General features: G+C 43.2%; 1 protein-coding gene across 1 annotated transcript; it reads left to right on the top strand.

Annotated features, from left to right (window-relative positions):
- Positions 1-1,469: 1,469 nt before the first annotated feature.
- On the top strand, positions 1,470-24,898 carry LOC109895730 (solute carrier family 2, facilitated glucose transporter member 8). Its single transcript, XM_020489666.2, has 10 exons — positions 1,470-2,052; positions 18,973-19,135; positions 19,321-19,527; positions 19,731-19,830; positions 21,517-21,728; positions 22,146-22,295; positions 22,496-22,604; positions 22,847-23,014; positions 23,257-23,402; positions 23,774-24,898. Exons 1-10 carry the CDS (start codon positions 1,955-1,957, stop codon positions 23,939-23,941), a joined length of 1,521 nt encoding a protein of 506 aa, XP_020345255.1. The 5' UTR covers positions 1,470-1,954; the 3' UTR covers positions 23,942-24,898.
- Positions 24,899-25,144: the final 246 nt, after the last annotated feature.

The following is a 25,144-nucleotide window of genomic DNA, read 5'->3' on the forward strand; positions in this document are numbered from 1 at the left end:
TGGCTGTAGACTGGAAGTCACACATCTGAAGTCCTCCACCTGGCTCACATAGAGCTGGAAGTCAGAACACATGACTTCAGACAATTATTTTATACAAATCAGACTATATTTATGTAGATCTATACCTGTTTCTCCTGAATATGTTTTTTATTTAACCAGGCAAGTCAGTTAGAACAAATTCTTATTTACAATGACAGTCTACACAGGCCAAACCCAGACGACAATAGGCCAATTGTGCACCGCCCTACAGCACTCCCAATCACATCCAGTTGTGATACAGCCTGGAATTGAACCAGGGTGTCTGTAGTGACGCCTCTAGCATTGAGATGCCGTGCCTTAGACCACTGCGCCTCTCGGGAGCCCAACTATTGATGACTTTGGCGAAGCAAGTCACAGACTGAAAATTGATACGGCTATTGGCATTGCCTCTTCTCCATAGCTGCAAATTGCTAAATCTAGGTGAATGCCCCTTAAGGTAAACTCAACTCATCTTCAGAAATCATAATGTGATTAAAGTAGCTAATATACATTCATGTCAAAGCTACAACTGTTGGATCCTGTATTTTACATGATAGCCATTACCATATATATGATTGAATATTATCTGCTGTTGGCTTGTGTGGATGTATGTATGTGTTATGCAACATAGCTGACTTGAAACATTGTTAAATGTATCAGGGCCATGGGACTTTCTCATGATGGAAAAATACAGAGAAGCATGAAGACATGAACTGTTCAAATTAGTTGGGAGTGGGGCACATTCAGAGCGGGGTGTTGCGAGAACAAGCGGTCTTTTGTTAGATAACAGGAGCCAGGTGCGAGATAACGGTATGGAGCATGAGAGCCTGGATGTTCTTCACAAGCAACATTTACATCTATCAACAGAAGCGCCAAGAGGCGGGGACCCGCCTGAGCGCCTGCAATAGGCTGAGCAAGTTTAAACCACGCCCAGTCTCTACTGTGATAGGCCAACAGACGGGTTGGAACTGTCTATCACAGTATAAAGAATACTGTTTTACATACATCTTGTCAGTTCTCTGTTCTGCCCTGCGTGGTATTAGTGAGCCCGTATATACGAAAGTTGCATTTGCCATTTATTACTTAGCTAATAAAAAATACATTGTATAAAATCGGTGACTCATTGTTATATTTATCCTGATACCAAATTCGAATTTACGCAACTCTAACACAACAATCTATTGACATGTTAAACGCATTGTTCAATGGCAGCCTTTCAACTTAAGAAAATGCTTATTGGGTTTTTATGCCGTATTTCCAAAGGTATCTCACCTGCCTCCACTACTAAGGCATATACAGATGTTGATAATTACAAATATTTTTTTAATTTAACTAGGCAAATCGGTTAGTCTTATTTTACAACCACGGCCTAAATGCACCAATACACATCCTTAAAGCTATATACTGGATTCTGTCCAGCCTCTGAAGCATAGTCTTCCGCGCTGTCCCATAAACTCTACACCCGTAATCAAGTGTTGTCCTGATCAGAGCTCTATAAATATCCATCAACGATTGTCTATCAGCACCCCTTTCACCAACTTCTTGTACTTTGTTTCAAAATATGATGACATTTTCTTTATACGGAACACCTTGGGAACGGCTGCAACTTAACTTTTTTTAAACGGAACCGGAAATATGAATTTATAGCAAGAATGCGAATCAGCTGATTCTGTGAAAGTATATGACCCAATTTGACAATAACCGTCCGGTCGGTCAGTTGACAAAAGTGAAACGGATATATTTTGCTTACAAAAATAGTAATATTATTATGATTTTCATAAGTTCCTGAGAATGTTCTTGTTGAATTGAGGGTTTGTAGTCTCGCGTGCGGCGGTTTTCCCTTCGCGAAGTGTTTTTGGCAAAGATTTTCGCTGGCTCTGCATGTCCAGCATCCCTGGCCTTTGTTGTTAAGTGACCGCAAACAACAGAACAAAACATGATGGAAATCCAAAATAATGAGTCGAGACGATTGCTTGATGCAGAAAATGGAGAAGAAGAGACAGGCGTAAGGTCGGAACAGGACGAATATCTTGAGTAAGTTTGTGTTATGATTATGGCAAGAAAAGTTTTAACCCAGTGTCTTCGGTGGCCCTATACCACCCAGCACGATCAAATCAAACTTTATTTGTCACATGCGCCGAATAGAACAGGAGTAGACCATACCGGGAAATGCTTACAAGCCCTTAGCCAATAACGCAGTTCAAGAAAGATTTGAGAAAATATTTACGAAATAAACTAAAGTAAAAAAGTAACACAAATAAATAACAATAACGAGGCTAAATACAGGGGGTCAATGTGCGGGAGTACGTTACATGTTAGTCGAGGTAATTTGTACATGTAGGTAGGGGTAAAGTGACTATGAATGGATAATAAATAGCGAGTAGCAGCAGTGTAAAAACATAGGTTGGGGGTTCAATGTAAATAGTCTGGGTGGCCATTTGATTAATTGTTCAGCAGTGTTATGGCATGGGGGTAGACGCTGTTAAGGAGCCTTTTTGTTCTCGACTTGGCACTCCGGCACTGTGCTGTAGCAGAGAGAACAGTCTATGACTTGGGTGACTGGAGTCTTTGACATTTTTTTGGGCTTCCATCTGACACTGCCTAGTATATAGGTCCTGGATGGCAGGAAGCTTGGCCCCAGTATGCACTACCCTCTGTAGTGCCTTACGAGCAGTTGCCATTTCAAGCGGTGACGCAATCGGTCAGGATGTTCTCGATGGTGCAGCTGTAGAACTTTTTGAAAATCTGGGAACGCATGCCTAATCTTTTCAGTCTCCTGAGAGGGAAAAGGTGTTGTCGTGCCCTCTTCACGACTGTCTTGGTGTGTTTGGACCATGATAGTTTGTTGGTGATGTGGACACCAAGGAACTTGAATCTCCCAACCCGCTCCACTACAACCCTGTCAATGTTAATGGGGGACTGTTCAGACCGCTTTTTCCTGCAGTCCACTATCAGCTCCTTTGTCTTGCTCACATTGAGGGAGAGGTTGTTGTCCTGGCAGTGTCTCTGACCTCCTCCCTATAGGCTGTCTCATCGTTGTCTGTAATCAGGCCTACCACTGTTGTGTTTTCAGCAAACTTAATGATGGTGTTGGAGTCGTGTTTGCCCACACAGTTGTGGGTGGACAGGGAGTAGTACAGGAGGGGACTAAGTACACACCCTTGAGGGTCCCCAGTGTTGAGGATCAGTGTTGCAGATGCATTGTTGCCTACCCTTACCACCTGGGGGTGGCCCATCAAGAAGTCCAGGATCCAGTTGCAGAGTGAGGTGTTTAATTTCAGGGTCCTTAACTTAGTGATGAGCTTTGTGGGCACTATGGTGTTGAACACAGAGCTGTAGTCAATGAACAGCATTCTCACATCGGTGTTCCTTTTGTCCAAGTGGGAAAGGGCAGTGTGGAGTGCGATTTGAGATTGCGTCATCCGTGATTCTGTTGGGGCGGTATGTGAATTGGAGTGGGTCTAGGGTATCTGGGATGATACTTTTGATGTGATCCATGACCAGCCTTTCAAAGTACTTCATGGCTACCGTCGTGAGTGCAACGGGGCGGTAATCATTTAGCAGGTTAACTTCGCTTCCTTATGCACAGGGACTATGGTGGTCTGCTTGAAACATGGAGGTATTACAGACTCAGTTGAACAGAGGTTGAAAGTGTCAGTGAAGACACTTGCCAGTTGGTCCGTGCATGCTTTGAGTACACGTCTTGGCAATCCATCTGGCCCCGTGGCTTTGTGAATGTTGACCTGTTTAAAGGTCTTGCTCACATCGGTTACCGAGAGCGTTATAATACTGTCGTCCAGAACAGCTGGTGCTCTCATGAATGCTTCAGTGTTGCGAGCATAAAAGGCATTTAGCTCGTCTGGTAGGCTCACGTCACTGGGCAGCTGGCGGCTGGGTTTCACTTTGTAGTCCATAATATTTTTCAAACCCTGCCACGTCCGACAAGCGTCAGAGCCGGTGCAATGGGATGCAATCTTAATCCTGTATTGATGCTTTGCTAGTGTGATGGTTCGTCTGAGGGCATAGCGGGATTTCTTAAAAGCGTCCAGATTAGTATCCTGCTCCGGTTGCCTGTAATCCATGGCTTCTGGTTGGGATATGTACTTACGATCACTGTGGGGACAATGTCGTCAATGCACTTATTGAGGAAGCCGATGACTGAGGTGGTATACTCCTCAATGCCATTGGATGAATCCCGGAACACATTCCAGTCTGTGCTAGCAAAACAGTCCCGTAGCATCTGAGTCATCTGACCACTTCTGTATTGAGCAAGTCACTGGTACTTCCTGCTTTTAGTTTTTGCTTGTAACCAGGAATCAGAAGGATATAATTATGGTCAGATTTGACAAATGGAGGGAGAGGGAGAGCTTTGTATGCGTGTCTGTGTGTGGAGTAAAGGTGGTCTAGAGTTGTTGTTTTTTCCCCCTCTGGTTGCACATGTGACATGCTGGTATAAATTAGGTCGAACGGATTTAAGTTTGCCTGCATTAAAGTCCCCGGCCACTAGGAGCGCCGCTGGTGGATGAGCATTTTCTTTTTTGCTTATGGCCTTATACAGCTGGTTGAGTGCAGTCTTAATTCCAGCATTTGTTTGTGGTGGTAAATAGACGGCTACTAATAATATAGATGAGAACACTTTTGGTAGATAGTGTGGTCTACAGCTTATCATAAGGTACTCTACCTCAGGTGAACAATACCTCGAGACTTCTTTAATATTAGACATTGTGCACCAGCTGTTATAGACAAATAGACACACCCCACACCCAAATAGACACACGCCCTTAGCTTCTCTGTCCTGCCGATGCATGGCTAATCCCGCCAGCTCTATATTATGTGTCGTGGTTCAGCCACGACTCGGTGAAACATAAGATATAACCATTTTTAATGTCCCATTGGTAGAATAGTCTTGATCGTATATTATCAGTTTTGTTTTCCAATGATTGCACGTTGGCCTATAGAACGTTTGGTAGTGGAGGTTTACTCACTCACCTACGAATTCTCAGAAGGCAGCCCGATCTTCACCCCCTTTTTCACCGTCTTCTCTTCAGGAAAATGTCGGGGATTTGGGCCCGTTCTCGAGAAAGCAGTATATTCTTCGCGTCAGACTCGTTAAAGAAAAATATCTTTGTCCAGTTCGAGGTGAGTAATCGCTGTTCTGATGTCCAGAACTTATTTTTGGTCAAGAGACAGTAGCAGCAACATTATGTACAAAATAAGTTAAAAAAAAATACAAACAATGCAAAAACATTGACAAAATAGCACATAAAACGGCAATCATCCCCTCTGGCGCCATTTCCATGCTGCGGTCAAGTGAGCCAACACCAATGATGTACACTACCCTACAGTTTATTAGGTACACCACCTTCATGAAAATGATTTGCTCTTTCTGACAGTGAATCACTTGGCTGTGGATTTCTATATAAAGCAACCAGAAGGCATCGAGGCATTCACTTACTTACTGTTCAATTGACCATTAGAATGGGCAAAATGAGTGACATAAGCAATTTTGAGCGTGGTATGATCGTCCCCGCCAGGCACATTGGTTCCAGTATCTCAGAAATGACCGGCCTCCTGGGGTTTTCACTAGTGATGCACCGACATTACATTTTTGGCCGATACCGACATCCAATATTTTCCTTGCCAAAAAAAACGATATTTAAAATTTTTGCGGCCTTGTAAGCATTCTAGTACAGTTAAATAGGTAACACACACACACACACACATGGACGCAGCGGTCTAAGGCACTGCATCTCAGTGCAAGAGGAGTCACTACTGTCCCTGGTTCGAATCCAGCTCTATCACATCCGGCCATGATTGGGAGTCCCGTAGGGCGGCGCACAATTGGCCCAGCGTTGTCCGGGTTTAGCTGGGGTAGGCCGTCATTGTAAATAAGAATTTGTTCTTAACTGACTTGCCTAGTTAAATAAAGGTTACACACACACACACACCACACTGACCAAGAAGTTACTTTGTTGGCATTTACGTATGCCCCCATTACCAGTAAAACATAATCAAAACCTATTTCTTTCACTTACTTGCTGTGCTGTTTCATTGTTCATTTGTTCAGTCGTTTCATTCTCAACCATGATTTCTAAGGAACGCCGTTTGGGTCTTTGTGTGTCAAAAAATATACTATTTGACGTGTCATATAATACTATTTGACCAATCAGGACCTGAATATATGACTGCATTTAATGCATTCATGAATGTTTTACGTAGTTATTACACATTGATTACACTATCACTTGTATTTCATATGTCACAACGATTCATCGATATGTGATGATGCTGGTAAAGTTGCAAACAATGTTCTTCCCCAAAAACATAGCAAAACAACAATCTGTTTCAGTAGCTATAGTTAGCTAGCTATGGCCCCATCCGGCCTTTTGTCGATGGTATAGGCTGGAGGTTAGGTCCCTTCAATTGAGCAATGTTTCCATGCCCCAAAAAACTTTCAAACTTCCAAGTAGTTAGCCATTGAGAGTATTTCAAATTTTAAGTATTTCTATCCAAACTAACATTATGGGTGATATTTTAATCACTCAAAGTGCTATTTTACATGGGAAACGGTGACTGTTTGGGAACTTTATTTTTTTTCCAACTATTCCTCCATACATGATCTTTCCAGATCTTTGATATCCTTCATCTGCACTTATGGACTCCTTTCTTCAATTCAAACTACAGGATTTAAATGGGGATAAAGTCCAGAGACTCAATCAATCAAATGTATTTATAAAGTCCTTTTTACATCAGCAGTTGTCACAAAGTGCCTATACAGAAACCCAGCCTAAAACCCCAAATAACAAGCAATGCAGATATAGAAGCACAGTGTTTAGGAAAAACTCCATAGAAAGACAGGAACCTAGGATTAAAAACCTTAGAGGAACCAGGCTCTGAAGGGTGGCCAGTCCTCTTCTGGCATTGCCAAGTGGAGATTATAAGAGTACATGGCCAGGTCGTTCTTCAAGATGTTCATAGATGACCAGCATGGTCAAATAATAATCATGGTGGTTATAGAAGGTGCACAGGTCAACACCTCAGGAGTAGGGCTGGGCGACATGGCAAACAAATTATTTATTTATTTATATATAATTTGATAATTATCATGATATTAATCAAATAGTGTTTAAAAGGTGAATATCTTCTTCAGACTCAAGAATGCCTGAACAAACCGAAGGCTTTAATGTTTCTTATTTATTGTCAGAAGTAGAACTCACAAATAACATTAACTTCTCTGGGATATGTGGGACGATAGCGTCCCACCTCGTCAACAGCCAGTGAAATTGCAGGGCGCCAAATTCAAAACAACAGAAATCCCATAATTAAAATTCCTCAAACATACAAGTATTTTACACCATTTTAAAGATACACTTCTTGTAAATCCAGCCACCGTGTCCGATTTCAATTAGGCTTTACGGCGAAAGCACACCAGACGATTATGTTAGGTCAGCACCTAGTCACAGAAAACCATACAGACATTTTCCAGTCAAGGAGAGGGCTCACAAAAATCAGAAATAGCCATTAAATTAATTACTAACCTTTGGTCTTCATCAGATGGCACTCACAGGACTTCATGTTACACAATAAATGTGTATTTTGTTCGATAAAGTTAATATTTTTGTCCACAAACCTCATTTGAAATTGGTGTGTTATGATCAGAAATGCATTGTCTCAAACAAACATCCGGTGAAAGTGCAGAGAGCCACATCAAATGACAGAAATGCTCATAATAAACATTGATTAAAGATACAAGTGTTATACGTGGAAATATAGATAAACTTCTCCTTAATGCAACCGCTGTGTCAGATTTTTAAAATGTTTTCCGGCGAAAGCACACCATGCGATTATGTTAGGTCAGCGCTAGTCATAGAAAAACATCCAGCCATTATCCAGATAAGGAGAGGTGTCAGAAATAGCGGTATAAATATTCACTTACCTTTGATGATCTTGATCGGAATGCACTCCCAGGAATCCCAGTTCCACAATAAATGTTTGTTTTGTTCGATAGTCCTTTATTTATGTCCAAATACCTCCTTTTTCGTTTGCGCGTTTAGCCCAGTAATCCAAATGCATAATGCGCGATCACTTGTTCAGACGAAATGTAAAAAAAGTTCATAGAAACATGTCAAACAATGTATAGAATCAATATTTAGGATGTTTTTAACATAAATCTTCAATAATGTTCCAACCGGAGAATTCCTTTGTCTTTAGAAATGCAATGGAACGCAGCTACCTCTCACAGGGGCACGCGTGATCAGCTCATGGCACTCTGCTAGACACCTGGCTCAAACAGCTCTCTTTCTCTCCCCTTTCACAGTAGAAGCCTCAAACAAGGTTCTAAAGACTGTTGATGTCTAGTGGAAGCCTTAGGAAGTGCAATGTGACTCCATAGACACTGTATATTCGATAGGCAATGACTTGAAAAACTACAAACCTCAGATTTCCCACTTACTGTTTGGATTTTTTTTCTCAGGTTTTTGCCTGCCATATGAGTTCTGTTATACTCACAGACATCATTCAAACAGGTTTAGAAACTTCAGAGCGTTTTCTATCAAAAACGTTTGGGCCTGAGTAGCAGGCAGTTTACTCTAGGCACCTTTTTATCCAAGCTACTCAGTACTGCCCCCCCAGTCCCAAAAGTTAACTCCACTTTTTTAAAAGCTATAAACCCGTACAAGTTATCAACAAGAAATACAAATTAAAAAATTGTGCAAGTCAATATGCATTATAACTGTTGAAGTTGGGGTAGTTGTTCTGTTACAAGCAAGAAATACGTCTGTCTACGGTCTCTGGCTTTAAAGCTGCCCCGTGGCAGGTTACTATGTTGCCACCTGTGCTAAAAACACGCTCTGGGGTGGAGCTGGTTGCAGGAATGCACAGGTAGCGCTTTGCCAGGTGGCTGACTTTAGGAATGTTTTTTTGGGGGGGATCTTCCACCAGTCCAGTGGATTGATTTCACTGTCCGCATCAAGAGACTGAAGGTAGCAGCTAAGTCACTTTTCTACCAACTGGATTTCAGTAAGACCTGTGGTGGAGCACGGCTTTTTGAAAACACTGCCCAATGGCTTTTTGAAAACACTGCCCAGTGGCTTTTTCTTTTTAGCTGGCAGTTGTGGTGAAGCAGCAGCAATGTCTCCCTGTGCTGGGCTTGGGTTTTCATGTCCCTCATTGACCATCTCTGAGACAGCTCTTGCTTTTATGTGGCCCACCTTTGCCTCTTTGATGTAATGTGTTTTAAACCGAGGGTCGACCAACGATGCTATGTCCAGGAGGTCATCTGTGGCTAGGTCATCATATTTCTCATTCAGATAGTCCATGACTATCGTTTTGATGGTTTGGTTGAGCTCTGTTTCACCATCATCAGGTTTCATGACCTCTGTATTGAACAGGTGTAGTACTGACATAAGACTCACCAGACAGAGCATCTGTGGATTCTAGGAGTGGGGTCAATGCCTGGTTGATGTACTCAGAAAACATCTATATCTGTATAGGTGGGAGTGCTGGGTCTACTTGTCACTGGACAAGACCTGTGAAATGGCTCCTGCTCCAGTACTCTTTGCACCATCTTTTGATCTGATCTCCACCTGGTAGGCGACTCTGTCACCAACTTGTGCTGGGGTAGGTTGTGTTTTTTTTGAGTAACTGCCAGGTCTCTTCTTTTTCCACAAATAGGAAAAGGCACCTACCACTTTCTTACACACTCCAATTGCTCGATCCACCCGTTTGTCTCTACCCACTCTAAGAGAAATCGAGATTTTAATACAATGTTAAAATCACAATCCATTTTAGTTATGTATAAATGTAATATTTGACGTATCCAGTTGAAGAAAAATGCGTATTTAGTTTCATCTAACCAATCACTTCAATATACACAATTGACATGGTTACTTACCAATGGCCAAGTGCAAACGATGTCCAAAACATTGCAGTCGGGTCCATTTGTTGATTTGCGCGGCCTTCTACATGTTTGCACCACTATCCGTTGTAATGCAGACCTGTCTGTCTTGACTGAGTCCCCAGGAGGCGAGAGCGTCAATGAGCCCCTCTGCTATAGCTTCACCCGTGTGGTTGTCGGGAAAGTATGATGTTTGAAGGCATTTATTTAGAAGATTCCACTCTTGTCAATATAGTGAGGCTAATATAAGGCTCTGACGTGCGACTAGACCACAGATCGGTAGTAGTAGCAAAATATGTCATCTGTCTTGAGCTGTTCCTCAACTTTATCCCTACACAGAAATGTTTGAGGCCAGGGACCACTTATCTGGGGTCAGTTAAATTGATAAGCCTATTGAAACCTTCCTTTTCAACTGTGCTGATTGGTAACAATGCATAATAGCATTTGATTGCTCGTAGAGCATAAACGCTGTCAGTGTTGACTGCTTCGGGCGAACATCCCTAGATTGGCTGGTGCTTGAGGAGAGTTTATCAATACCGTGGCGCAAACTCAAACTTTCTACATGTTCCAAAGAGTGATTTTGCTTCAGATGATGAAAAAGGTTTGTCGTATTATCAGACTTGGTAGCCACCGGTCTACGGCACAATTTGCAATGAACATTGCTCTGCTCTTTGTCGGACTTCAAAAAGCCAAACTACTTTCAAATAACTGAAACAGTTGAACCCTTTTTATCAATATTTTCTTCATTGGAAGCTGCTCCTTCTCCATGGCCATCACTGCCACTGTTTTCACCTACATCACTCATTTTTCGTGGTTAATTGTGGCGACTCCATCACTCGAGGTGCTAAGTGGTTTTTAATGGGCGTATACCTCTCCACGTGCATATTGTCACTTCTCCGCACGTTCCTGCTGCGTCACAGAGGTGAAATGGACTGTTGTACCTAATTATTCTATATCGAGATTATTGAAAATTTAATCTAAACATTTTACATCGTTATTGAGGTATGTAATTACCTCTAATTATTGATTTATCGCCCAGCCCTACTCAGGAGTAAATGTCATTGGCATTCAGAGGTGTAGGGAGAGTGTCAGTCGAACAGCGGATCTGGGACAAGGTAGCTCGTCCAGTGAACAGGTTAGGGTTCCATAGCTGCAGGCAGAACAGCAGAAACTGGATCAGCAGCATGACCAGGTGGACTGGGGAAGGGGACCGACAGTAATCGTCAGGCCAGGTAGTCCTGAGGCATGGTCCTAGAATCTCCTGGAGATTGACACCTTGACACAAGGTTGCGTATACCCCACAAAGATCTCCCCCACCGCACAAACCAGAGGAGCTGCAAAACCGGACAGGAAAATAACGACAGTGACTCAACCCACTCAAGTCGAGTATAGCAACAAAGTCTGGCACTACGTGTTGCACCCCTCCTAGGGACGGAGAGCATGGCAGTGACCCAACCCCGTAATAGGATCAGAGGCAGAGAATCCCTGTGGAGCGAAAGGTGTCAGCCAGGCAGAGACAGCAAAGGTGGTTCGTCACTCCAGTGCCTTGCCATTCACATTCGCACCCCTGGGCCAGACTACACTCAATCATAGGACCTACTGAAGAGATGAGTCTTCATTAAAGACTTAAACGATTGAGACCGGGTCTGCATCTCACATGGATTGGAAGACCATTCCATACAAATGTTGCTATATTGGAGAAAGCCCTGCCTACAGCTGGTGTCTTAGATATTCTAGGAACAATAAGGAGGCCTGCGTCTTGTGACTGTAGTGCATGTTTCTGTTTAACTAGGAAAGTCAGTAAAGAACAGATTCTTATTTTCAATGACAGCCTAGGATCAATGGGTTAAGGGACAGAACAACAGATTTTTACCTTGTCAGCTCGGGATTCGATCTTGCAACTTTTCGGTTACAAGTCCAACACTCTAACCATTAGGCTACCTGCCGCCCCAGGTAGCCATACCGTAGGTATGTACGGCAGAACCAAATCGGAGAGATGGGTGTTCAACAACTGAGACATAAACTGAACAAGTTCTACAGACGTGACAAACAGAAATAGAATAATGTGTCCCTGAACAAAGGGGGGGGGGGGGGTCAGAAGTAACATTCAGAATCTTGTCTGGCCACCAGCTGCATTAAGTACTGCAGTGCATCTCCTCCTCATGGACTGCACCAGATTTGCCAGTTCTTGCTGTGAGATGGTCCCCCACTCTTCCACCAAGAAACCTGCAAGGTCCCAGACATTTCTGGGGGGAATGGCCCTAGCACTGACCCTCCGATCCAACAGGTCCCAGACGTGCTCTATGGGATTGAGATCCGGGCTCTTTGCTGTCCATGGCAGAACACCAACATTCCGGCAGTAAATCACACACAGAATGAGCAGGATGGCTGGTGGCATTGTCATGCTGGAGGGTCATGTCAGGATGTCTTCCCTGTAACGCACAGCATTGATATTTCCTGCAATGACAACAAGCTCAGTCCGATGATGCAGTCCGACATACTGCCCCAGACCATGATGGACCCTCCATCTCCAATCGATCCTGCTCCAGAGTACAGGCCTCGGTGTAACGCTCATTCTTTCGACGATATACGCAAATCCGACCATCTCACCCCTGGTGAGACGACTGTGACTCGTCAGTGAAGAGCACTTTTTGCCAGTCCTGTCTGGTCCAGCGACGGTGGGTTTCTCACAGTACGGAGATTGCAATTTATTGCCCTGTCCACGTCTGCAGTCCTCATGCCTCCTTGTTCACACAGATGATCAGGGAACCTGGACATCTTTTTTTTGTGTTTTTCAGAGTCAGTAGAAAGGCTTCTTTAGTGTCCTAAGTTTTCATAACTGTGACCCTAATTGCCTACTGTCTGTAAGCTGTTAGTGTCTTAATGACCGTTACACAGGTGCATGTTCATTAATTGTTTATGGTTCATTCAACAAGCATGGGAAACAGTGTTTAAACCCTTTACATTGAAGATCTGTGAAGTTATTTGGATTTTTACAAATTATCTTTGAAAGACGGGGTCCTGAAAAGGGGACATTTTATTTTTTTGCTGAGTGTGTGTTATATATATTTGTGGTCATCGGCTATCCTTTGGCTCGAAAGTCTATCGCCAGTTCTGTACGGCGCAGCACGGCTCGGAGCGGAGCATACCGGACCAATTTTTCTCTCCATGTCCCTGGATTTCGACTGCTCTCTGGACATTCATGCCCGGATCTCACTGCTAGCTAGCTGCTATCCGTGTGACTATCGGCCTTCGTCGATTCCGGAGCAAACATCAATTGTTCCGGAGCTAGCAAGCTCCGTCAATCACTCCTGAGTTCCATCAATCGCACCTGGGCTGCAGTCGCCTATCCGGACCCGTTTTGCTGCCTTCGCGGAGCCCCACCGGGCCTTCACAACTGGACTGCCGACGTTATCTACCCGAAGGAGTTATTCGGCTGGCTCCTCCGTCGCGACGTTACCTGAACGCCCATCTGCGGCCTGCTAACCGTTAGCTGTCTTACCGGCTGCTATCTGAATAGACAATTGGACAGTTTTTTTTAATTATTTTTTATTATTATTATTATGTTTTCTTCTTGGGCCTCTATAACTATATCTATTGTTTTTATTTTTGTTGTTGTTGTGTGATTTGGATTGATCCCCTCTACCACACGGAACCCCACTAATCTACTGACGGAGCGCAGGAGGTGGCTAACAACAGACCTCCATCCTATGCTAGCTTGCTACCGATGCCCTGGCTAGCTGTCTAAATCACCAACCAACCTCTCCACTCACCGGACCCTTTTGATCACTCGACTAAGCATGCCTCTCCTTAATGTCAATATGTCTTGTCCATTTCTGTTCTGGTTAGTGTTTATTGGCTTATTTCACTGTAGAGCCTCTAGTCCTGCTCACTATACCTTATCCAACCTATTAGTTCCACCACCCACACATGCAATGACATCTCCTGGTTTCAACGATGTTTCTAGAGACAATATCTCTCTCTTCATCACTCAATACCTAGGTTTACCTCCACTGTATTCACATCCTACCATACATTTGTCTGTACATTATACCTTGATGCTATTTTATCGCCCCCAGAAACCTCATTTTACTCTATGTTCCAGACGTTCTAGACGACCAATTCTCATAGCTTTTAGCCGTACCCTTATTCTACTCCTCCTATGTTCCTCTGGCGATGTAGAGGTGAATCCAGGCCCTGCAGTGCCTAGCTCCACTCCTATTCCCCAGGCGCTCTCTTTTGACGACTTCTGTAACCGTAATAGCCTTGGTTTCATGCATGTTAACATTAGAAGCCTCCTCCCTAAGTTTGTTCTATTCACTGCTTTAGCACACTCTGCCAACCCGGATGTTCTAGCTGTGTCTGAATCCTGGCTTAGGAAGACCACCAAAAACTCAGACATTTTAATTCCAAACTACAACATTTTCAGACAAGATAGAACTGCCAAAGGGGGCGGTGTTGCAATCTACTGCAAAGATAGCCTGCAGAGTTCTGTCCTACTATCCAGGTCTGTACCCAAACAATTTGAACTTCCAACTTCCACCAATTTGAAAATCCACCTCTCTAAAAACAAGTCTCTCACCGTTGCCGCCTGCTATAGACCACCCTCTGCCCCCAGCTGTGCTCTGGACACCATATGTGAACTGATTGCCCCCCATCTATCTTCAGAGTTCGTGCTGCTAGGCGACCTAAACTGGAACATGCTTAACACCCCAGCCATCCTACAATCTAAACTTGATGCCCTCAATCTCACACAAATAATCAATGAACCTACCAGGTACCTCCCCAAAACATTAAACACGGGCACCCTCATAGATATCATCCTAACCAACTTCCCCTCTAAATACACCTCTGCTGTCTTCAACCAAGATCTCAGCGATCACTGCCTCATTGCCTGCATCCGTAATGGGTCAGCGGTCAAACGACCTCCACTCATCACTGTAAAACGCTCCCTGAAACACTTCTGCGAGCAGGCCTTTCTAATCGACCTGGCCGGGGTATCCTGGAAGGATATTGATCTCATCCCGTCAGTAGAGGATGCCTGGATATTTTTTTTAAATGCCTTCCTAACCATCTTAATTAAACATGCCCCATTTAAGAAATTTAGAACCAGGAACAGATATAGCCCTTGGTTCTCCCCAGACCTGACTGCCCTTAACCAACACAAAAACATCCTATGGCGTTCTGCATTAGCATCGAACAGCCCCCGTGATATGCAGCTGTTCAGGGAAGCTAGAAATCATTATACACAGGCAGTTAGAAAAGCCAAGGCTAGCTTTTTCAAGCAGAAATTTGCTTCCTGCAACACTAACTCAAAAAAGTTCTGGGACACTGTAAAGTCCATGGAGAATAAGAACACCTCCTCCCAGCTGCCCACTGCACTGAAGATAGGAAACACTGTCACCACTGATAAATCCACCATAATTGAGAATTTCAATAAGCATTTTTCTACGGCTGGCCATGCTTTCCACCTGGCTACTCCTACCCCGGACAACAGCACTGCACCCCCAACAGCAACTCGCCCAAGCCTTCCCCATTTCTCCTTCTCCCAAATCCATTCAGCTGATGTTCTGAAAGAGCTGCAAAATCTGGACCCCTACAAATCAGCCGGGCTAGACAATCTGGACCCTTTCTTTCTAAAATTATCTGCCGAAATTGTTGCCACCCCTATTACTAGCCTGTTCAACCTCTCTTTCGTGTCGTCTGAGATTCCCAAAGATTGGAAAGCAGCTGCGGTCATCCCCCTCTTCAAAGGGGGGGACACTCTTGACCCAAACTGCTACAGACCTATATCTATCCTACCGTGCCTTTCTATGGTCTTCGAAAGCCAAGTCAACAAACAGATTACCGACCATTTCGAATCTCACCATACCTTCTCTGCTATGCAATCCGGTTTCAGAGCTGGTCATGGGTGCACCTCAGCCACGCTCAAGGTCCTAAACGATATCTTAACCGCCATCGATAAGAAACATTACTGTGCAGCCGTATTCATTGATCTGGCCAAGGCTTTCGACTCTGTCAATCACCATATCCTCATCGGCAGACTCGACAGCCTTGGTTTCTCAAATGATTGCCTCGCCTGGTTCACCAACTACTTCTCTGATAGAGTTCAGTGTGTCAAATCGGAGGGTCTGCTGTCCGGACCTCTGGCAGTCTCTATGGGGGTGCCACAGGGTTCAATTCTTGGACCGACTCTCTTCTCTGTATACATCAATGAGGTCGCTCTTGCTGCTGGTGAGTCCCTGATCCACCTCTACGCAGACGACACCATTCTGTATACTTCCGGCCCTTCTTTGGACACTGTGTTAACAACCCTCCAGGCAAGCTTCAATGCCATACAACTCTCCTTCCGTGGCCTCCAATTGCTCTTAAATACAAGTAAAACTAAATGCATGCTCTTCAACCGATCGCTACCTGCACCTACCCGCCTGTCCAACATCACTACTCTGGACGGCTCTGACTTAGAATACGTGGACAACTACAAATACTTAGGTGTCTGGTTAGACTGTAAACTCTCCTTCCAGACCCATATCAAACATCTCCAATCCAAAGTTAAATCTAGAATTGGCTTCCTATTTCGCAACAAAGCATCCTTCACTCATGCTGCCAAACATACCCTTGTAAAACTGACCATCCTACCAATCCTCGACTTTGGCGATGTCATTTACAAAATAGCCTCCAATACCTTACTCAACAAATTGGATGCAGTCTATCACAGTGCAATCCGTTTTATCACCAAAGCCCCATATACTACCCACCATTGCGACCTGTACGCTCTCGTTGGCTGGCCCTCGCTTCATACTCGTCGCCAAACCCACTGGCTCCATGTCATCTACAAGACCCTGCTAGGTAAAGTCCCCCCTTATCTCAGCTCGCTGGTCACCATAGCATCTCCCACCTGTAGCACACGCTCCAGCAGGTATATCTCTCTAGTCACCCCCAAAACCAATTCTTTCTTTGGCCGCCTCTCCTTCCAGTTCTCTGCTGCCAATGACTGGAACGAACTACAAAAATCTCTGAAACTGGAAACACTTATCTCCCTCACTAGCTTTAAGCACCAACTGTCAGAGCAGCTCACAGATTACTGCACCTGTACATAGCCCACCTATAATTTAGCCCAAACAACTACCTCTTTCCCAACTGTATTTAATTTTTATTTATTTATTTATTTTGCTCCTTTGCACCCCATTATTTTTTATTTCTACTTTGCACATTCTTCCATTGCAAAACTACCATTCCAGTATTTTACTTGCTATATTGTATTTACTTTGCCATCATGGCCTTTTTTGCCTTTACCTCCCTTCTCACCTCATTTGCTCACATTGTATATAGACTTGTTTATACTGCATTATTGACTGTATGTTTGTTTTTACTCCATGTGTAACTCTGTGTCGTTTTATCTGTCGAACTGCTTTGCTTTATCTTGGCCAGGTCGCAATTGTAAATGAGAACTTGTTCTCAACTTGCCTACCTGGTTAAATAAAGGTAAAATAAATAAAAATTATTTAAAAAATATGTGTGAAAACAATAGTGGTCCTAGAACAGAATACTGAAACGTACCATTGATTTGTCAGAGGACAAACCATCCACAGAGGTTAGCTGATGTCTTTCCAACAGATAAGATCTAAACCAGGCAAAAACTTGTGAGTGTAGACCAATTTAAGGTTTCCAATCTCTCCAAAACAATGTGGTGATCGATGGTGTCGAAAGCGACACTATGGTCTAGGAGCACGAGGACAGAAGCAGGGCCTTGGTCTTACGTCATTAAAGGATAATTTACCACCTTTACGGGTGCAGTTTCAGTACTATGAATAGGTCTAAAACCAGACTGGAGCGTTTTGTAAACTTGATTTGTCTTCAGGAAGGCAGTGAGTTGCTGTTTATTACACAGAGTTACACAAATTACGAGCATAAGAACATCAGAAGCCTTTTGAAATCGCCTATACTAATTTCTGGTGGAAAAAGACATTGTTTTCACCTCCAACATACCTGCTCTACAGCACCACAGGGGTTCATGTTTTTCAAGCGATAACATATGAAATTATCTGACATTAATGACAATTCTTTAAAAATCTTGTAATTAAGTCAGTCATAAATATATAATTTTCAAGCACAAATTATATCTTTCTTACATGATTATGTATTTAGAAAACAAGCGTATAACATCACAGGAAGGGTATAGCTGGCTCATGTGTGTGTGTGTGCGTGCTTAGATCAGGAGTGAGGGCTGGTTCGGGTGTGTCTCCCCCTCCCCTGTGCAACACCTTCTCTGTTTTCCCCCCTCTCCATCCCCTCCCCCGCTTTTCTCCTGTCATCTGCCTCATCCCTCTCTCCTGTGTCCGCGCCACATAGTTCCCCTGGGAACCCTGTAAGGGAGACAGACGAGAGAGGTTAATGTTAGGAACAGTTCCAAGGGGCAAGTATTGAAATGAACATCATTCAAGAGGCTGCATAGAATTGGTGTGTGTCAGCTCCTTTTAAGATGTGGCATAATATTGTCACTTTGGTATGCAATGGTCATCATACTGGATTAATTATCTACTAGTGACACGCATTAAAAAAAATACAAAGTTTACCAGACATTTTCAATGTGGATTTCCTAGGAGTCATCAAAGTACACTTTAATAGAAGTACATAAAATAATGCTTAAGATAAAGAATGTGGGAATAGACCAAGTAAAATGTAGTTATTTAACACTTTAAAGAAATGTATGCAAAACTGAAATATACGTTTGGTATGATTTTTGTGGAATATTTGAATGTGCGCTTCAAACTGTTTGCTTGGAATGATTTGTAGCGATCGTCTCCATCTGTGCATCCGACTCAGTTTCCCTACCAGAAAACAAGCGGCGCCGGTAAAGTCTTGTGTATTCGAGCACCCAAATTCAGGGGGATGGCTTGACTGCATTTTGCGGGTGTCTGCTTACTTGACAGCAGTAGCACACTGTAGTTTTTACTAACAACATGGTCTAGTTTTGTTGGGTTGGTGAAGTCTTGCATGTAAATACTGTTACAATAAAGCTCATTTTTTTAACCCCATCTGTTCTATATTTTCAACAGCAAGGTGAAGAATGGAAAGTTGTACCTTGCTACTTTTGCAGCAGTCCTTGGCCCCCTGAGTTTTGGGTTCGTGTTAGGGTACAGCTCCCCTGCCATCCCTGAACTAAGCACAATCACTGACCCGAGATTACAACTAGACAAAGAAGAGGCTTCCTGGTTTGGGGTAAGATAGCATTCTTGTCATGGGGCCCTGATTCCCCCCCCAGGATGAGCTTTGGGTCATTGTCATGCTATAACACGGACTCAGAGTTTTTTTTCCTGGTCAGGTCGGGGCCCTAATCATTCCTGAGTGGATTAAAGTGGACATTATCCATTTAATTGACTCTGTTCTGTTGTTCTGTTTTTCAGTCTATCGTGACGATAGGAGCTGCTATAGGGGGTCTACTCGGCGGTTGGATGGTGGACAAGATCGGGAGGAAGCTGAGTCTTATGTTCTGCTCCATACCTTATATCTTTGGTTTTACAATCATCATTGCTGCTCAGAATGTCTGGATGCTGTATCTTGGAAGGGTCCTCACAGGACTGGCAAGTGGGGTTACATCTCTAGTGGTCCCAGTAAGTACTATGGAATGTCTACTCTGATGCTATCGGCTTAAATTGACCAAGATGCATGACTGTATAAATGAATGCATGCATTCTAATTAGTTCCTCATATATTCCTATTTTACGTTGTACGTCTGTTTTATCACTTCTAGCAATATGTCATGCTTCGTACTCTTCCTGTGTGAACATTATTTTTCTCTTCCTCTGTGCTCTAGCTGTACATCTCAGAGATGGCCCATGAGCGTGTCCGTGGGGCAATGGGCTCCTGTGTTCAACTCATGGTGGTCACAGGAATCATGGGAGTATATATAGCAGGTACACACGCCACAGATGTCCATTTGTTATCAGCATTTGAATGTTATGTTTTATTGGCTTGAATCTCATGAGAAATTGTATATGCCATTTGTATACTGTATCTGGTCAGCAGACAGGATTGGAGACAGGATTTGACAAGCATCTGACCATGTCATTAAGGGTTTGTCAGTGTTGTACAATTTTATGACAGAAGTTACAGCAGTAGTCATACGGGTAGAGGTAGTTGTAGATGGCAATATTTTAATGATGTGGTGTTTTGTTCAATGTACAAACCACCATCAAAGGCTATTCAGCTGCAATCGGTATTGTCATGTGATTGTCATTGCCAGGCAGGATCAAGATTCCAGCCTACTAACTGAGAATGCTCTCATTTATGCCGGCCTCACAAGCCACCGCTAAACCTAATCTAGTTACCGACATACCATGCGTGTTTCTCCATTTACTTCCTCAATAGACAGTACCATTGCAGGAGCGGTTGGCTGTTTTGTCTCCATAGTCTCTAATATTTAGAGGCAAATGGTCTCTGGCTGAGGAATGTTGAAAGGAAGAAATGTTTCATTAACTCATTTCCTGTATATGCTCTTCTAAATATGAATTTCAATTTAATGAACCGGGGTGATGGATTTGCCTTGTACGAGCTATCCTGATCTAATTCGTGCTAGGCTAGTGATGGATACTAATAATCAACATTCTACATTTTCATTGTTCATGTTCTGGAGTTACCTTGTAAAAAAAATAACAATAAATAAAAAACATAAAATTACGTAATATCAACAACACAGCTGTGGAATCCCGAACTTAATAGTTTCTTTTCACACGGAATGACTCTACTAGGGTCATCACACTACTGCCTTCTCACATTCCATACTCTACTGTCTCTCTGCTTCCAGTGACTCGCTCCAGCAGGTTCATGCTCTACAACATCTGTAGAGTAGGACCCTACCTCACACAGGAAGTGGCGCAGGTCCTAGTCCAGGCACTTGTCATCTCACATCTGGACTACTGCAATTCTCTGTTTGCTGGGTGCCATCAAACCCCTGCTATTTATCCAGAACGCTGCAGCCTGCCTGGCGTTCAACCATCCCATGTCACCCCGCTCCTCCGCATGCTCCACTGGCTTCCAGTCGAAGCTCACATCTACTACAAGACCATGGTACTTGACTACGGAGCAGCAAGAGGAACTGCCCCTCCCTACCTTCAAGCTATCCTCAATCCCTACACCCCAACCCGAGCACTTCGTTTTTCCACCTCTGGTCTCATGGCCCTCCCACCCCTATGGGAGGGCAGCTCCCACTCAGCCCAGTCCAAGGTCTTCTCTGTCCTGGTACCACAATGTTGGAACCAGCTTCCCCCTGAAGCTAGGACAGCAGAGTCCCTACCCATCTTCCTGAAAACATCTGAAACCCTACCTCTTCAAAGAGTATCTTAAATAATCACAACCATCACCCTCTCCCTCGCACCCCCTACTCACCCCACCTTTCATGAACTAACACTCGCACTTGACTTCCCCCCCCTTTATTAGCGCTGACTTTGCTGATAGCTACTTTATTGAGGAAAATGTACTTCCTGTGACTGAGATATGTGTTTGTCCCACCTACATGTAGCGATCTTAAGATGAATGCACTAACTGTAAGTCGCTCTGGATAATGGCGTCTGCTAAATGACTTAAATGTAGATGCTTCCCAGGGCTGTCACTGGACTGGCGCTGGCTAGCGATCTGCTGCTCCATCCCTCCCACCCTGATGATGGTGTTCATGTGTTTCATGCCTGAGACGCCCAGGTTCCTGCTCTCTCAGGGTAAACGGAAGGAAGCTGAGGAGGCACTGCGCTTTCTGAGGGGGCCAGACGCCCCTGCAGAGTGGGAGTGTGCCCGCATCGAGGATGCTTCTGACGACCAGGTGAGCTTTGCGTATTCCCTTGTAATCTTGAAGTATAAGACTTGCTTTAAGAAAGGCATTATGCCATTTCACAATGTGTGCGACAAAGGTATTGATTGTAGAATAATACTCAGGTAGGGAGAGAGAGTCACACCGCTGTGTTGCACTTAACCAAATCAGTAGGAACAGTCTTAGAATATTTATTGCGGTACCTCTCTTTACTTGCATGGTTATGTGTCTGAGTAAGTATATTTAGGTCAGCCCACCTACTGTAGGGAACCAGAGCAGAGAGAAACTTGACAGAGCTGAGAAACGGTTGTCCTCTACGTTGAGGATTTAGTCTGAGGAGAATCTGGAACAAAGAAGCATGCTAACACATCTGACCCATGTTAATTGGCATTAGAGTGTGTGATGACTGTGTGCTTTGTGTTAAACCAGGGAGGTAGTTTTGGGATGGCTGATTTTAAGGATCCTGGAGTATACAAGCCCCTTGGAGTGGGCATCATGTTGATGCTCTTCCAGCAGCTCACCGGTATCAACGCCATCATGTTCTATGCTGAGACTATCTTTGAGAAGGCCCATTTTAAGGTAAGAATTGTTCAGTGTTATCGGTATTTTGGCAGCTGGACCGACCAATGCTTTATTTATTGTAATCTTTTTTATGTATTTTAATCTCATTACTATTCATAAGCTGTAAATTGATTATCTAAGTACTATAGATACTATGAATATTGACATACCAGTGCGGTTATATGTAATAAAATAACAGGTGATTATTTGTTTTTCAGAACAGCAATGTTGCTACGGTAGTTGTAGCAGCAACCCAGGTAGTATTCACTGCAGTAGCAGCATTGGTCATGGACCGCGCTGGAAGGAAGCTTCTCCTCATCCTCTCTGGTGTGTGTCTGTCTCTGTCTGCGTGTTATCAGTTACTTATCTTTCTCCTCCACTGATTTTCAATAGAGTCCTTTGTAGCAATCACTCTCCCAAATTGTAGGGCGGAAATAAGGCACTGTCAAGCTTGACATCAAATTACCACACCCATCACCCAAACTGGGCCCAACTACCTGAAAATCCATGTTCAATTGTGAAAAGAAATGTCCCTCTCTCTCTCTTCCTCCCTCTCTTTCTCTATTAAGGTGTGTTTATGTGTCTAAGCACTGCTGCCTTTGGTGTCTACTTCAAGTTGTCCAGTGAAACCCATGGTAACTCCTCAGGACTCTCTCTGGTAGAGAGTCCCCTTGCCCAGAACCCTGCGGCTGATCTGTCATGGCTCGCACTGTCCAGCATGGGCTTCTTCATCACAGGTGAACCCCACTCTTAAATTGTGACTATTCGGGCCCAGCAAACTATCCTGGCTAGATAAAAACAATGAAATGAATTGTCTGCATTGCCTAGTAATGTTTATTTTAGAGTATAGTTAGTTTAGTCACCTATAAATTCTTCCATGTGTTTTGAACTTACTATCAGCCATACATTGTAAGTTCAGATCTGACATTTAGCTTAGTGTGAAACTTATTCTAATCGTCATACCTTGTGGTCAATTCAGGGTTCTCTCTTGGTTGGGGTCCCATCCCCTGGCTGGTGATGTCAGAGATCTTTCCCACGCGAGTAAAGGGGTTTGCCAGCTCTGTTTGTGTCCTCACCAACTGGGGCTCTGCCTTCGTCATCACCAAGACCTTCCAGAACCTGATGGTGAGCTGCTGTTGATTTTGGGCATCCTATATGGCAGATGTGGGGGATAAAGAGATGTTGAGCGGGCTGATAAAGAGGGCTTGTGAGGAAGCCATTTAGCAGTTGTGGTTTTACTGGTTCGCATTTTCTTAGCCAAGCAGAGACACAAATGTCTATATGTGAACTTTAACAACATTTTTATTACAGATATACAAACATTGCTGTGTATACAGATAGACACTTAATGCCCTGAACAAAGAAGTTTACTCTGCAGTTCATGTGTAGTGTCAGTACATTTTTAGAGGATCAGCTCAGAGGTCTATAAGGTAATGCTGGTAACTGTAAGGATGTATTTGGGTATTGTAATAACAATCCATGAAAATGTGTTTCAGGATCTCCTAACCAGTGCTGGAACCTTCTGGCTGTTCTCTGGGTGTTGTGCGCTCAACATAGTCTTCACCATCATCTTTGTCCCGGAGACCAAAGGCAAGACTTTGGAGCAGATCCAGGCACGTTTCAAAGGGACTCCAGAACAATTAAGCTACAATAGACCAACTTAACATCAATGCCAAATATAACCTCAGCAAGGACAGTACAGTTTGGAGGGTCTCATGATACCTTGTGATTGATAGTTCTCTGGATGGTCCTTTAAGATGGGATAATCTATCGCTTTCTCTTACTTGAAAAAGTATAATGGTTGTGGCTGAGTATTATGCTCTACTCTGACTTAGTAGCGGGTCCTGGAGTCTGGGCTTTTGGCCTGTTGGGCATCCTGAATGAACGCTGGACCTCTTAAGCGAGCTTTTAATGGTACTTTTACTATTTCTTTTCACTGGAGTAATTAAATTCACACATTCAAGAAAATATTTATGAACCCGAGATATTTGTAAATTTTACTTATTGATAATAATAAGAACAATTACACAAACATAATGAAACCCTTTTTGTATGTATTATTTTTTACAGTACACAAACGGTTATTGCATTATTCAAATGTGAGAACACAAATGTTTTAGCCCATAATGATAATTGAATAGTTCCAAAAATAATATTTTGTTGTTGGCTGATGTAATGTTCTGTTTATACCATGTGGGTATACTATGGGTTACTGATGCACTTGTAATACAGGTAAAGCTGTTAAACTAATGCACTGAGCACATCTACACAACACTGACACTTTCTATACAGGTGAACCTTTGAACATAAAGAACCAGGAGAAGCAGGAACTGTGTTATGTTTTTAAATGTCGTTTCTGTACATTTGTAAGTGTGCACTAATGTCCTCTTGGAATTATAATTTTTCATGTCTTTTCAAATAACTATGTTAATACTCTTTTTCCACCTTTCTAAAAAAAAGTATGTAATTCATGTGATTTTGTTAAGAATGGTTGTGTGAATACAATTTAAAGTATCAATGCATACTGTAATTTAATTGACCATTCCAAAACATTTGAACTCAAAGTGCTACACTCGTGAATTGTATAATATCGTGTTAATAAAAGAGATTTGTCTATCATAGAAGCACCTTCATTTTTTCCTTACATATTCTATTTGGGTTTTTTCCCCTGACTGGTTCTAGGGGTTATGGTGTTGTTCTTAACTACACGATTTTACAGAGTTACTGTTCATATAAGGAAATCATTCAACTAAAAATAGTTTATTTAACCTTTATTTTAACAGGGCAGACACATTAAGACCTAGGTCTCTTTTACAAATGTGCCCTGTATATACTACATAAATATACACATGATACCCAATATACAC

Source organism: Oncorhynchus kisutch, linkage group LG8, assembly GCF_002021735.2.
Source record: "Oncorhynchus kisutch isolate 150728-3 linkage group LG8, Okis_V2, whole genome shotgun sequence".
Lineage (NCBI taxonomy): Eukaryota > Metazoa > Chordata > Actinopteri > Salmoniformes > Salmonidae > Oncorhynchus > Oncorhynchus kisutch.

Excerpts from the sequence above, each read along its gene's own strand:
- LOC109895730 (XM_020489666.2), top strand. The coding sequence starts at position 1,955 with ATGATGGAAATCCAAAATAATGAGTCGAGACGATTGCTTGATGCAGAA. Across the intron at positions 23,015-23,256 it reads CATGGGCTTCTTCATCACAG|GGTTCTCTCTTGGTTGGGGT; the intron begins GTGAACCCCACT and ends TGGTCAATTCAG. Across the intron at positions 23,403-23,773 it reads AGACCTTCCAGAACCTGATG|GATCTCCTAACCAGTGCTGG; the intron begins GTGAGCTGCTGT and ends AATGTGTTTCAG.